Source organism: Callospermophilus lateralis, chromosome 2 (assembly GCF_048772815.1).
Source record: "Callospermophilus lateralis isolate mCalLat2 chromosome 2, mCalLat2.hap1, whole genome shotgun sequence".
Lineage (NCBI taxonomy): Eukaryota > Metazoa > Chordata > Mammalia > Rodentia > Sciuridae > Callospermophilus > Callospermophilus lateralis.
In genome coordinates, this window is record NC_135306.1 from 203798852 (window position 1) to 203812262 (window position 13411).

At 55.0% G+C, this 13411-nt stretch overlaps 2 protein-coding genes across 5 annotated transcripts; one reads left to right on the top strand and one right to left on the bottom strand.

Annotated features, from left to right (window-relative positions):
- Positions 1–179: 179 nt before the first annotated feature.
- On the bottom strand, positions 180–8901 carry Bad (BCL2 associated agonist of cell death). 3 transcript variants are annotated; one of them, XM_076847460.2, is made up of 4 exons: positions 8209–8901; positions 7618–7821; positions 1398–1588; positions 180–617 (listed from the first exon to the last, which is right to left on the bottom strand). In XM_076847460.2, the coding sequence occupies exons 1-4, from the start codon at positions 8402–8404 to the stop codon at positions 492–494; spliced, it is 717 nt and encodes a 238-aa protein (XP_076703575.1). In that variant the 5' UTR covers positions 8405–8901; the 3' UTR covers positions 180–491. The 3 variants fall into 3 exon arrangements, with proteins under 3 accessions (XP_076703575.1, XP_076703576.1, XP_076703577.1); XM_076847461.1 differs by lacking the exon at positions 8209–8901 and adding an exon at positions 8108–8193; XM_076847462.1 differs by lacking the exon at positions 8209–8901 and adding an exon at positions 7917–8058.
- Positions 8658–12830, top strand: Gpr137 (G protein-coupled receptor 137). 2 transcript variants are annotated; one of them, XM_076847457.1, is made up of 8 exons: positions 8658–8844; positions 9907–10278; positions 10357–10406; positions 11114–11339; positions 11445–11594; positions 11708–11836; positions 11969–12087; positions 12478–12830. In XM_076847457.1, the coding sequence occupies exons 1-8, from the start codon at positions 8746–8748 to the stop codon at positions 12686–12688; spliced, it is 1356 nt and encodes a 451-aa protein (XP_076703572.1). In that variant the 5' UTR covers positions 8658–8745; the 3' UTR covers positions 12689–12830. The 2 variants fall into 2 exon arrangements, with proteins under 2 accessions (XP_076703572.1, XP_076703573.1); XM_076847458.2 differs by having other exon boundaries at positions 12372–12625.
- The last annotated feature ends 581 nt before the right edge of the window (positions 12831–13411 follow it).

Genomic DNA, 13411 nt, shown 5'->3' on the forward strand with positions numbered 1-13411 from the left:
GTCGCGTCGCCCCACCCCGAGGTGGTTCTACTTACTGCCTTGACCCCTTCCCATATTTCTTCCTGGATGTCACCCAAAGGAGCCTGTTTCCTGCATGTGTAAGCTGGGGGAATTTTTTTTAATGTCAATGATAGAACCATCCTGGTCCAACCCCAAGCGACGTACACAGGCGACGCGGCGGCACAGGTGTGACTTTTATTAGCATGTAGGTCGCTGGGCCCACAGCTTCCCGGCAGAGAGGGCCCTGGCGAAGTAAGGGTTAAATCCCGGCTCACAGCTTGGGCGGGGCTGCCCAGCGCCCAAGGGCGGGGCGGCCAGCTGTGGGCGGAAAACCTTCAAAACTTGCGTGGACCTACCCTCTGCGCTCCCACGCGCCTCCCAGCCAAGGGACAGAAGGGTCCCCTCTGCACAGGCCTGCGGAGACTTCCGCCCACACCCAAGATGGTCGACAACGGCGACAGGAACCGGTGGAGTTTGGGATGTGGGGACGGTCACTGGGAGGGGGCGGATCCTCGCCTCCCCAAGTTCCGATCCCACCAGGACTGGATGAAGCGCGTCCAGCTGGAGCTTTGCCGCATCTGCGACGCTGTGCCCGCGCTCCTCGGGCGAGGAAGTCCCTTGGGGTGGGAGGAGAAAGGGTTAAGTTAATCGGCTTACCCAGACGGATCGAATCAAGTACCTCCATTTCCGGAACCCATTGTAGAGGAGATTCGGGGAGATGTAAAAGACCACGGCCTCCAGCATGTCCTGTACCGAATGGTCTGGGAGCCAGCCACAGAGGACGCTTAGGCCCTCAGGAATGGGGACTGGTTAGAGCCAGAGCTGGAGACTGGGAAAATGCCAAGGGATCTAAGTGGAAGAGCCAAATATCTAGCATCTAGAGGATGGGACCGCAATCAAGAATTGACGTGTGCCCCACGCGATGGCGCACGCATGTAATCCCAGAGAGGAATTACAGGGAGGCTAAGGCAGAGGATTGAAAGTTGGAGACCAGCCTCTGCCATTTAGCCAGATAGTGTCTCAAAAAACGGGGGCACTGGGGATGTGGCTTGATGGTCAAGGGTCCCTGGATTCAATTCCCAGTACCCCTCCCCCGCAAATTGAAGAAATATCCCAGGAATCTTGATACCCGAAAGAGGCGGTCCAAAGATTTAGGACGCGGAAGGAACTTGCGGGTAGGAGGCGGTCCGGGACTACAGGTCCCAACGTGCCCCGGGATATGACAGGTCCTGGCGGGTAAAAGGTGATCCGGGACTACAGGTCCCAGCATGCCCCGGGACAGAAGGCGGTCCGGGACTACAAGTCCCAGCAGGCCTTGAGACGTGCAAGGACCTGGTGGGGGAAGGCGGTTCGAACTACAGGGGAACGCAGTCGCATGCCGCAGGGCCAGCGCTCACCTTAAAGGAGCCCTGGAATTCGTCGCTCATCCTCCGGAGCTCGCGGCCGTAGCGCTGTGCAGCCCAGAGATTGGGGGGCGCCGAGCGCGAGCGGCCGCGGAAGGGGCTGGGCTCCTCTTCCATCCCTTCATCCAAATCGGTATCTGCGGGGTACGAGCTGTGGCGACTCCGGGTCTCCGTAGCCCCAGCGCCTGCAGAAGGGTTAGCGGGTTGGGGCGAAATAAATCTCTGCTCCTCTGCGTCCCCCTAGCTGCGAAACCCTACTGTGTAAATGAAAGGAAGCTCGGGGGCTTTTGTGGGAAATCGAGTTAAGGCCTCACTAAACCCGCACATCTTTGCTAAGTGCCAATAAGGGTCGAGGCCTTTTAGCTCATTAAATAAATGATTTTACACTGTGCTTGGAACTAAAGAGGCAGTGGTTGTAATTACTAGGATTAGGGAGGCGTCCTGCACAAGATCTGCAGGGGTCTCCAGAGGATGAGAACCTGGCAGCAACACTGATGCATCCCTCATCACACCTGCTTTGAAGAAAATGTCCAGAACTGTTGACTTTTCTTTTTCTGTTTTGGTACTGGGGATTGAACTCGGGGAGAGACACTCGACTACTGAGCCGTATCCCCAACCCTATTTTGTAGTTTATGTAGAGACAGGGCCTCACTGAGTTGCTTAGCATGTCGCCATTGAGGCTGGTTTAGAATTCCAGATCCTCCTGCTCCAGCCTCCCTAGACGCTGGGGTTAGAAGCATGCACCATTATGCTGGGCTGTTTGTTGACTTTTTTGCTGTGACGTTTATGGAACACTTACTATGCATTAATTCCCTCCTTATCTTCCTAACCACCCTGAGAGTTGAGTACTACCACTGTCTCCGCTTTACGGATGAGATGACTGAGGCTTAGAGAAGACTTAAGTCTTTGGAGGAGGAAAGATTTAGGCCAGGTGTGGAAGCTGGGGTATATCAAACAGAACATCTCCCCTCTCCAGACAGATCCCCCCCACACTTAGAAGAGGGTGGGAACCAAAAAGGCCCACCCTGAGGTCAGGCAAGGGTACCTCAAACCCTCAGAAGAGCCAGATGGAAATAGGTACAGACAGCTAAATCAGGAATCAACTGGGATGGGGCCGGAGTGCCAGGAACAGAAAAACTCCTGATAAAAATTGGGCCTCTCCGGGGCTTGAGTTGTGGCTCAGCTGTAGAAGTGCTTGCCTTGCATGTGGAAGGCACTGGGTTCGATCCTCAGCACCTCATAAAAATCAAATAAAGGTATTGTGTCCATCTACAACTAAAAAAAAAAAAAAAAAAAAAATTCTTAAAAAATGGGCCTGCCTGCTTTTTTTTTTTTTTCCTGCTATGGGACATTGGCAGTGGAGCAGGGATCAGTAATTCTGTGGGTTCAGCCAGGACCATGTTCCTACTCTGGGACCTTGAGCCCGCTGGGGTCTTAGTGTATTTCTCTGTGAAATGGGGGCAGTCCCTGTCTCCCAGGACCATTGGGAGAAAACAGGAGAGCATCCCACCCTGTCCTTGCACATCCCCAGTGAGATAGACACCAAATCCTCCCTATCTTACAGATGAGGAAATAGAGGCACTGAGGTTAGGAACTTTCCTGAGTCAGTGGCACACCCTGCCTGCCACCAAATGTCCAGGCAATGTCAGCTTCTGAGAATTCAACATTTGACACGTGCAAGTCACCTGAGTGATGACTTTCCAATGAGTAGTGCTAACACTATCACTCTCCCAGGAATTAAGACAAGCAGAAGAGGCCTGGAGGATAGCTCAGCGGTAGACCACTCACCTAGCTTGCTGAAGGCCCTGGGCTGGATCCCCAGCACCACAAACAACAAAAAACAAGCATAAAGGGGTGGGGATGTAGCTCAGTTGGTAGAGTGCTTGCCTCACATGCACAAGGCCCTGGGTTCAATCCCCAGCACAAAATAAATAAATAAAAGCATAAGAACATGGGCTAGGACAGATTGGATGTTTCAATGTATGAATTCATTTAGTCCTCTTCCTGTGCTAACAGGAAATTTCCTCATGGTCACCATTTTACAGAGGAGGAAACTAAAGCAGGACAGGGTAATTTGGTAATTTTGCCCAAGATCACATAGCAAGTGGCAGGGATAAAGCCAAGTATGGTGGCCCAGGCCTGTAATCCCAGCCACTCCAGGAGGCTGAGACAGGAGAATTGCAAATTTGAGGCCATCCTCAGCAACTTAACATGGCCCTATGGACTTAGCCAGACCCTTTCTCAAAATAAAACAAAAAATGGATTGGTGATATGGCTGAGTGGTTAAGTGTCCCCCTGGGTTCAATCCCAGATACCAAAACAAACAAAAACAGCTCAAAGCCTGTACTGTGGGATGGAAGATTCTCAGCAAAGTCATGAATTTGGTAATATCAAGCCATGCCATCATCAAAATGATGCCCATTTGCATAAAATGAATTATTACATTTTGTAGTACTGGGGATCAAATCCAGGGGTGTTCTACCACTGAGCTATATCCCCAGACTTTTTTTTTTTTTTTTGGTACTGGGGATTGAACCCAGAGCACTTAACCATTGAGCTACATCCCCAGCCCTTTTAAGTCTTTGAGACAGAGTCTCACTAAGTTCTTTAGGGTCTTGCTAAATTGCTGAGGCTGGCCTCAAACTTGTGATCCTCTGCCTCAGCCTCCTGAGGAGGTGGGATAATAGGTATGCCTCACCATACTTAGTTGGGAAAACCAAAAGTATCTGTTTACTGGGGCAGGGGGGCGGATCCAGAAGATTTTCTGTGAACTCCCTAGGGAAAGAGGTCAGGTGTGCCTAAACCAATTTCCCCTCAAGGGGAAGGGAGTGCTAGAGCCTGGGTGGATACCCAGTCCTGCCCACTCAGGTCATCCACCTGGAGTTTAGCCTGAGGCGGGATAGGGTGTGGGAGGGGACTGTGGCCTAGCAACTCACCTCCAGCTGTAAGCTCTGACTTACCCCCCAGGCTTCTGGGCAGCAGGTGGGGCCCAATACTTCCACCTTCCCGCTGCCACAGGCACCCTCATAAAAACAGTGCAGTTCAGGCACTTAGAAGCTGTGACGCTTCCCCACTAGACAGGGCCAGGCCTAGATCCCATCTTTAGGATGCTAGGCCTCGCAAGCCCTACTACCCTGCCCTAGGAGGCAGAGGTTGCGGCCCCAGTGCTCTGTCCCACCCTGACCAGTGGTCTCACAAGCCATCAGCATCCTGTAGCCCCTGTGGGCTTAGACAGCAGGCCCCCACCCTGTCAGAGGGGATGAAATCAGAAAGCTCTAAGATGGGGGATGGTTAATATTTTCTGTCAAGAGCTAGGAAGCAAATAGTTCAGGTTTGGTGGCCACAGTCTCTGGGACAATTATTCAACTTTATGCTCACAGCTTGGAAGAAGCCACAGCCATTCGGAGCTGACGGTACATTGCTGTGTTCCACTACAGCTTTATTCGGGACACTGAAAACTGAATTCTATGTAATTTCCCTTGTTAAAAATACTGTTCTCTGATGGGAGTTCATAATCTGTGTGAATCAAATGTATGAAATATGATATGTCAAGAGCTTTGTAATGTTTTGAACAACTAAAAATAAAAAATTTAAAAAAAATACTGTTCTCTGGATTTTTGTCCACTATTTTAAAAAGTGAAAAATCGCTAGATGCAGTGCCACAGGCTGTAATCCTGGCAACTGAGAGGCTGAGGGGAGGATAGTAAGGTCCAAGCCAGCCTCAGCTACATTTAGCAAGATTCCCAGGTGCCCCAGGCCCAGCAACTGCACCTCCAGTTTTAAGCTCTTCACGGCCCATTCTTAGAAACAGAGATTTACCAGAGGCTATGGTCTGCCAGCCCCTGCTGTAAGCCCAACTTCAGCCATTTTCGCTTTAAACCTCCAGTGGGTCCTATTGAAGGTTTTTAATGAAGGCCATGGAGACACAGGACAGCAAGTGCTTCTGTACCTTCCCCTCCGCACTGTTGGTAAGTAGGCATCAGGTCCTTCCTGCAAGGGAGGCCACCTGAACTCCCATTTAACAATCCAGCAGGAGCCCGATGGCAGGAAATAGAAGGGCAAAGAGATCCAATGTGAGCTGCCCTGCCCAGGTAGAAGGTTCCAGGCCACACAGTACAGGCAGGCCACTGGCCCTTGTGATCTTTTTTTGGAAATCACTTGCTTTTAAGACACTGATTATTAAATCAAACAGAAACATTTAAACTGGGTGTGGTGTCACTAGCCTGCAATCCCAGCTCCTCAGAAGGCTCAGGCAGGAGGATCAAAAGTTCAAGGCCAGGGCTGGGCTATGGCTCAGTGGTAGAGGGCTCGCCTACCACGTGTGAGGCACTAGGTTCGATCCTCAGCACCACATAAAAATACATTGTATGCACCTATAACTAAAAAATGAGTATTACAAAAAATAAAATAAGTAAAATATAGGGGGCTGGAACTCTAGCTCAGTGGTAGAGCACTTTCCTAGCATGTATAAATCACTGAGTTCGATTCTCAGCAAGGCATATAAATAAAGAACAAGAAAGGCCCATGGACAACTAAAAAAATATTATAACTATGTGTGGTGGCACACACCTTTAATCCCAGCAATTTGAGAGGCTGAGGCAGGATGATCCCAAGTTCAGGCCAGCTTGTCTCAAAATAAAAAAATAAGAAGAACTGGGGATATAACTCAATGGCAAAGTGTCCTTGGGCTCAATCTCAGCACCAACAGAATTTTTAAAAAGCTGTGTGCCAGCCTGTCATCCCAGCAGCTTGGGAGGCTGAGGCAGGAGGATCAAGAGTTCAAAGCCAGCCTCAGCAAAATCAAGGCGCTAAGCAACTCAGTGAGACCCTGTCTCTAAATAAAATATAAAATAGGGCTGGGGATGTGGCTCGGTGGTCAAGTGCCCCTGAGTTCAATCCCTATTACCAAAAAAATAAAAAATAATTTTTTTTTTTTTTTCACTCAAAGTCCCCACAGACTGAGTGGGGCCTCAACTACCCTTCCCCACCTCCCTCCCCTGGGAGTGACACTAGCTTGAGGCAGTCTTGGCACCTGGGCCTCCCCATCTGCTCTTCCCTGTATCTGGAAAGGTCTTCCCACAGACATCGGAATGGCTCACCCATAGCCTCTTCCAGCCAGGCCTCCATGTGGCTTCTTCCCAAGATCTACCCCAGTGACTCTGCCAGCCCCCAGGACTGTGCTTCTCTGTACTCTCTTTTGTGCTCCGACCCCAGCACACACCATCTTCTAATGCATTCCGTGTTTCCAGCCTATCTCCCCCACCTCAGTAGAATGCATAAGCTCCACAGGGCAAGGACTGCTTCCCGCTCACTGAGGCACCCCAGCAGCCAGAACGGCATGTCGCACATATTAAGTTCTCACCATGCAGCAGAAGTGAGGGCTGAGGATGGGGTGGGACAGCCAGGTAGGGGTGGAGAACGGAGTGGGGTGTGATCAGAAAAGCAGCAAGCTGGAGATGTGGATGTTAAAGCAAGTGTGGGAGGCAGAGCAGGAGCCAGAAATGGGGAGGGGGTTGTTCAACTTCAGAGGGCCAAGACCTGACTTGGCTTTCACAAGACCTCTCTGTTCCAGGTGCCAGCCTAGTGCCAGACACCAGGGAGATGCAGGCTACTGAGAAATGCCCAGGCCCTCCTGTGCCCATCCTTCCATATGCCCCCAGTGTTTCCCAACTCCCACACCAGTCACATAGCCTGGGAGGGCTGTCTTCCACTTGGGGATCAACTGCCCTTCCCTGGTACAAGGGCAGCTCCCTATGGGTGAGCCTCAGGGTGGAAAAGCACACACCTACCTGATGGAAAGCTCTATCCCAGGGAAAGGTGGCACCCTGCGGCAGGCATCAAGCAGTCTTCCAACCCACCTCCTATTTAGGTAATACCAAGCACGAGTGACCTTAGGAGAGTCACTTCCCTTTCTGGATCACTGCCTGCCTTTCACCGATTTCTGTTCCTGGTCCCATAATAACAGATGCCCTTTTTGAGCATTTACTAAGCACCATCTCTATAATCAATGCCTTCTGCACATTCCTGCCAATTAACTCAATAGTACTACAAAGTGGTGGTGATTGTTTGGCTTGCAGAAGAGGAAACCGAGGCTCAGAGAAGTTAGAAACTCCCCTCAAAGCTTTCAGTGAGTGTGGGTGCAGCTGAAGTATAGGGAGTGACTGGGCTGAAGGCAAAGTGGATAGGCAGCTGGTGTCAGTGGTGGGGAACCTACCTCCATGGTTGCTACTGCTGGTTGCCTGCCGCTGCTGGTGACCCGTGTCCCTGGGGAGGCCTGGAGCCAAGCCGCAGCCTGGTGGTTGATTCTTGTAGGGGCCTGGCCGGTCCCCTGCGGGGCTGGGGCCCAGGCCCCCTTCTGCGGAGCTGGAGTCTTCCTGCTCACTGGGGTCAAACTCTGGGATCTGGAACATGCTCTGGGCTGCGAGGACAAGATGACAGGTAGTCAGGGTGCAAAACTGGGGAAACGGCGGCGGTGGGAGACAAGGGACAGGTGTCCCTTTCTCCCTCTAATACCTTAGCTCATTTAGGCCCGCCGGTCCTTCCAGGCCCTCATCTATCTACTGCATCTGGTCGGGCAGGGAGCTCAGGGAATTGCCCAGGACCTAAATCTCCCCTCGGGGCCCAGGTGCTCGGGAGCAGCCCCAAACCCCTACCTAGGCCCCGCCCCTCCCCGCCCTGCCGGTGGTTTGGCGCACAGGTCTCACCCCAAGCCCGTTCTCAAGGCCCCTGACCCGGGCCCGCCGCCTCCCTCTAGTACTGAAAGTGCCCTGCCCAGGTTTCCTGGGTAACGGGAACTGTCACCGACCTAGTCCAATCAGCTCTCGGAATGAATCGCGGGTTGGCCCGGAGGCGGGGTTACTCCAGGCCGGGTGCCACCCTCGCCGCCGACCTGCGGGTCCTACCGCCTTCCTCTCCGGTCCCTCCTTCCTCTCCTGTCGCCCTGACTTCCTCGCGCCTGGAGCGTGCGCGGAAGCGATGAAGGCTTTTTCTGGGATCCCCATTTGGAACCTGGAGGCCCGCTTCTGCGGACGAATCCTTCAGCCCCTGAGGGCCTTAATTTCCCCTGTGTAAAATGGAGATAATGACACCTCCCTCGGGGGCCGGTGAAAATTTTGTAAACAGAGTGATGATTACTGTGGGTGAAAGCACTTTGTAAAGCCGTAATTGACGCTCAGCCGTCGGATGCAATTATTGCTGCTGTTATTGCTTCGCCTGGACCGGGTGACCGGTCGGGAAGTCCCACTCTCTCCTCTTCCTCGCGCTGCCCGCATCTGGGACCCCTCCCAGCGCCATCTCGGGAGCACTTAAGATAAGAGAGGGCGCCTCCTCTCTGGCAGGATGAATGCCCGGACGCGGGAGAAGCGACGGGGGCCCCTGTGAGAGCGAGCCGTGGGCTCTCGGAGCTCCGCGGCTGGCAGGCAGCGTGCAGACGGCCGGCCAGGTGAGCGGGCCGGTGCCCCGGGCTTGCGGGCCCGCCGGGGGCGTCCGGAGTCCGCGGGTCGGGGCTCAGGGGGCGGGGCCGGGGGGCCATCTTGGTTGAGGGCGGAAGTTTCCTTCAGAGACTCAGTGAGGGGAAGTGGTTGTCGCCCCCAGCCGGGCGGCGTGATCCTAGTTTGAGGATAGGGAATTTAAGCGTGGGAACGGGCGGTGTTCCAAAGAAGCAAGGGCCGGCAGCCCAAGGCACGGCCCATCCTGGCGCACGTTGGGTGCGGCGGTGCCCCGGCGTCTCAGCCGCTTGCCGGCTCCCGTATCCCCGGGTGCCCGTTGGTGGCGCAGCCGGCGCCGATTCTCGAAAGGCTCCACGCCGGGCGCGGCGCCGGGCTGCGGAGCCAGGGCCGGCCTCTGCGCAATTTGCGTAGCTAACGATGCCCGCGCAGGCGCAGGAGGGGGCGGAGCAGCGGGAGCCGGGGAGCTGGAGCCCCGGGTCCCGGCGACCGGAGCCCGCTCCCCCAGCCGCGGCCTGAGGATTGGGCATCGGCCTTTCCTGCCCCCCGCGGCTGGAGGGTGGAGGCGGTGGGCGGGGGAGAACGACTGGATTCTCAAGGACAGAGAAAGAAGCCCCCATACGGATTATTGGAGGAGAGAGAGCCCCCAAGCTTGGGGAGGGGGAGAGCCGGGCGTTTGGCGCCCCCGCAGCGATCGCTGCCCTAAGCTGACCGGTATCGGCCGGCTCTCCCCCTCCTGCCAGGCGGACTTGAGCGACCAGAGCCAGGGACTCCTCTCCTTCAGCCTCTGCATCCCCGCATCCCCCTGGCTCTGAGGCCAGCCCAGGGAGAGACACCCCAACCCCCCACCTCCTTTGCCCAGGAGAGGACTGCCCTTCCACATCCCAGAGCCAGGGGCCCAGGTTGCCTGTGTCTCCTAAGGCAAGGGTCTTTCTGTTGAGGAAGGCCCTAGCCAGCCACAACTTCTATCCTTCTGAGTTCCCATCTCTGTCACTGCACCCTCCGCATTTATTTCCCTGCCCCCTTGCCAGTCCTCCATCTCTTTCTCTGGGATTCAGGCCTCCTTCCCTGACATGGAGAGTAACCTGTCTGGCCTGGTGCCTGCTGCGGGGCTGGTTCCTGCCCTGCCGCCTACTGTGACCCTGGGGCTGACCGCGGCCTACACTACCCTGTATGCCCTGCTCTTCTTCTCTGTCTATGCCCAGCTCTGGCTGGTGCTTCTGTATGGGCACAAGCGTCTCAGTTATCAGACGGTGTTCCTGGCACTCTGTCTTCTCTGGGCCGCCCTGCGTACTACCCTCTTCTCCTTCTACTTCCGTGACACTCCCCGGGCCAATCGCCTGGGGCCCTTGCCCTTTTGGCTTCTCTACTGCTGTCCTGTCTGCCTGCAGTTCTTCACACTGACGCTCATGAACCTCTACTTTGCCCAGGTAATTGTGGTAAGGGGTGGGGGATGAGGGTGGCAAGACTCAAGAGCCCAAAGGAGTGATGGGCATCTCTGCTCTCAGGTGGTGTTCAAGGCCAAGGCGAAGCGTCGGCCAGAGATGAGCCGAGGCTTGTAAGTATTGGGGCACTGATGGGCTCAGCCCCAGGTCAGGGGCAGGGAGAAGCCTACTTTTCAGGGCTTAGGCAAGAACAACACAGGGAATGTTTGTGAAAGAGCTTGGAAAAGCTAAAGCACCTGGCACAGATGGCTCAGCAGAGGCTTGCATACGTGAGGGTTGACAGTAATAGAAACAGTTGTATACTGTGAGGGGAAAGGACACCAGTGTCATACATGATGGAGAAAGAGCTGGAGGCTCCAACCCATGGAAATCACAAAGCCCAGGTGCACTTCTGGGTGACCTTGGGCTGCAGTACCCCGTCACTGCACATTGTCTTCCAGTTCATAAAGAACTTTTACAAACATCTTTCTTTTGACAACTTACCTGAGAAGTTCTTATCTTTATTTGCAACTTGAGGAAACTGAGGCCCAGCCAGATAAAGGAGCGTGTTCAAGGTCACAGAGCTGACAGGAAGCAGAGCCAGAGCTCAGATCTAGACTTCTGACTTCCAATCTGGTGTTTCTTTGCAAGATGCCACAGCTATCCCTCACCTTCTGACCTCTTTGGGCCTCAGTTTCCCAATCTGTAAAACTGGAAGAGCAGGTTTCAGCCTGGATGATCTGAATTCTGACAGACACTGGGGTCTCCTGAGGGCGGTAGTGTGGTTGGTGAATGCCAAGGGCAGTCCATGGTCTGAGGCTGACTGTGCTGTGGGCTGCAGGCTGGCTGTCCGAGGGGCTTTCGTGGGGGCCTCGCTGCTCTTTCTGTTGGTGAACGTGCTGTGTGCAGTGCTGTCCCGCCGGCGCCGGGCACAGCCCTGGGCCCTACTGCTGGTGCGCGTCCTGGTGAGCGACTCCCTCTTTGTCATCTGCGCCCTCTCTCTTGCTGCCTGCCTCTGCCTGGTTGCCCGGCGGGCCCCTTCCACTAGCATCTACCTGGAGGCCAAGGTAGGGCCCAAGTCCTGATGCACAGGTATCCTTGGGGATCTTTGGGCAGTGGTCATCAGGGTACAGATCCTCTCCCTGAGGATCCTCTGTTGTCATCCGTGCCAGGGGACCAGTGTGTGCCAGGCGGCTGCAATGGGTGGCGCCATGGTCCTGCTGTATGCCAGCCGGGCCTGCTACAACCTGGCAGCCCTGGCTTTAGCGCCCCGGAGCCGGCTGGATGCCTTCGATTACGACTGGTACAATGTTTCTGATCAGGTGAGTGTTAGGCTGATTACCAGCTGTGGCACCTGCTCTCAAGCTGGCCTTGCTCTGTCATGGTGCTACTCGAGTGGGATTGCAGACTGGCACAAGCTCCTGCCTTCCCACAGGCGGATCTGGTAAATGACCTGGGGAACAAGGGCTACCTGGTGTTTGGCCTCATCCTCTTCGTGTGGGAGCTCCTGCCCACCACCCTGCTAGTGGGCTTCTTCCGTGTGCATCGGCCCCCGCAGGACCTGGTGAGGGCCTCCATTCCCCTCAATAGGGCTAGTGGAAAAGACTGGACCCTGGGAATCCTGGGGCAGGGGCCCGGGGACACCTGTGGGGGACAGGAGAAAACACTGACGACAGTAACATCCGCCCTCCCACAGAGCACCAGCCGCATCCTCAATGGGCAGGTCTTTGGCTCCCGTTCCTACTTCTTCGACCGAGCTGGGCACTGTGAGGACGAGGCCTGCTCCTGGGAGCATAGCCGGGGGGAGAGCACCAGGTAGGAGTCCTTCCTGGCTCCTGGCCTGCTCCATCAGCGGTAGGATTGGAGAGCCATGTCCCCCCAGCCCCCACCTCACACCTAGCCGTTGTTTCCCCATCTGTTTTAGGTGAGGTCCCCTCTGGGTTCCTAGTGCTAAGTCCTCCACCTCCGTCACTGGAGGCAGTTTACCCTGGACCCAGGGGGGCTGGGTTGTAGGGACTCTGAACCTCTCTTCCCCTGCCATTTTCGTGAATGTGGCTCTGGTCACTGCCCTGGGACTGACCCTGCTTCTCTGCCTGCAGCATGTCGGGCAGCCTAGGCTCTGGCAGCTGGTACGGCGCCATCGGGCGTGAGCCAGGCTGGTGCGGGGGCAGCCAGACGAGGACCACTCCTCTGCTCTTCTCCCAGGTGCCAGGACCAGGCGGCCATCACCACAGTCTCTACTCAACCCCACAGACGTGACCCCCCTTGTGCTCCCCCCCAGAGCACTCAGACCCCAGTCCCCCTCACCCCAGGCCCCTGTGCCACGTTTATCTGCCGCTTCTTGCCCAGGATCCCGGGGGCCATGACAGCCACCCCCTCTGGCCGGCTCCTTGCTGCTCCTGCTGTAGTGAGTTAGTGCCGTTGCCCCTAGGATGGGAGGGCACGGCCCTAGCTGCCAGATGCCTACAGCGCCCTGGCATGACCTGCCACCTCCGCTTCCACACTGGAGCCAGCTACCTCTCCTGTGCCTGCCACTCAATAAAGTGTCTGTGCCCCTCTTCCGTTCACCTGTTGCATCTATGTTTGGGTTGTTCTCACCTTTGCCTGTGCGGTCACAAGCTGGTCAGACTCTGGCCCTTAAAGTGGGCTGTCGGGCTAGACAGGGCTATTTATGTCACCAAGGCTGGAGGGCACAGAGAGGGAGGGATCTGCAGCCATCAAGGGGAGGCTGCACATGCTTTGGTTCTAGAAGCTCTTCTGGGGTAGGTTCCTCCCATTCCTAACAATTTCTTCTCTTTTGTAATATCTTCCTCAAGATTCCCCCGCCCCCGTGGTTCTGAGAATTGAACCCAGGGGTGCTCTACCACTGAACTACATCTCCACCCCTTTTTATTTTATTTTGAGATAGGGTTTTGTTAAGTTGCCCAGTCTGGCCTTGAACTTGTGATCCTCCTGCCTCAGCCTTCTAGGAAGCTGGGATTACAGGCATGTCTTACTTTTTTTTTTTCCCTTTTTTAAAATGGGCTCTCACTATATTGTCCAGGCTGGCTCTGAACTCCTGGACTCAAGCAATTCTCTGGCGTCAGCCTCATCACAGGTAGCTGAGACTACCAGTGTTGTGTGCCACCATGCCCAGCCC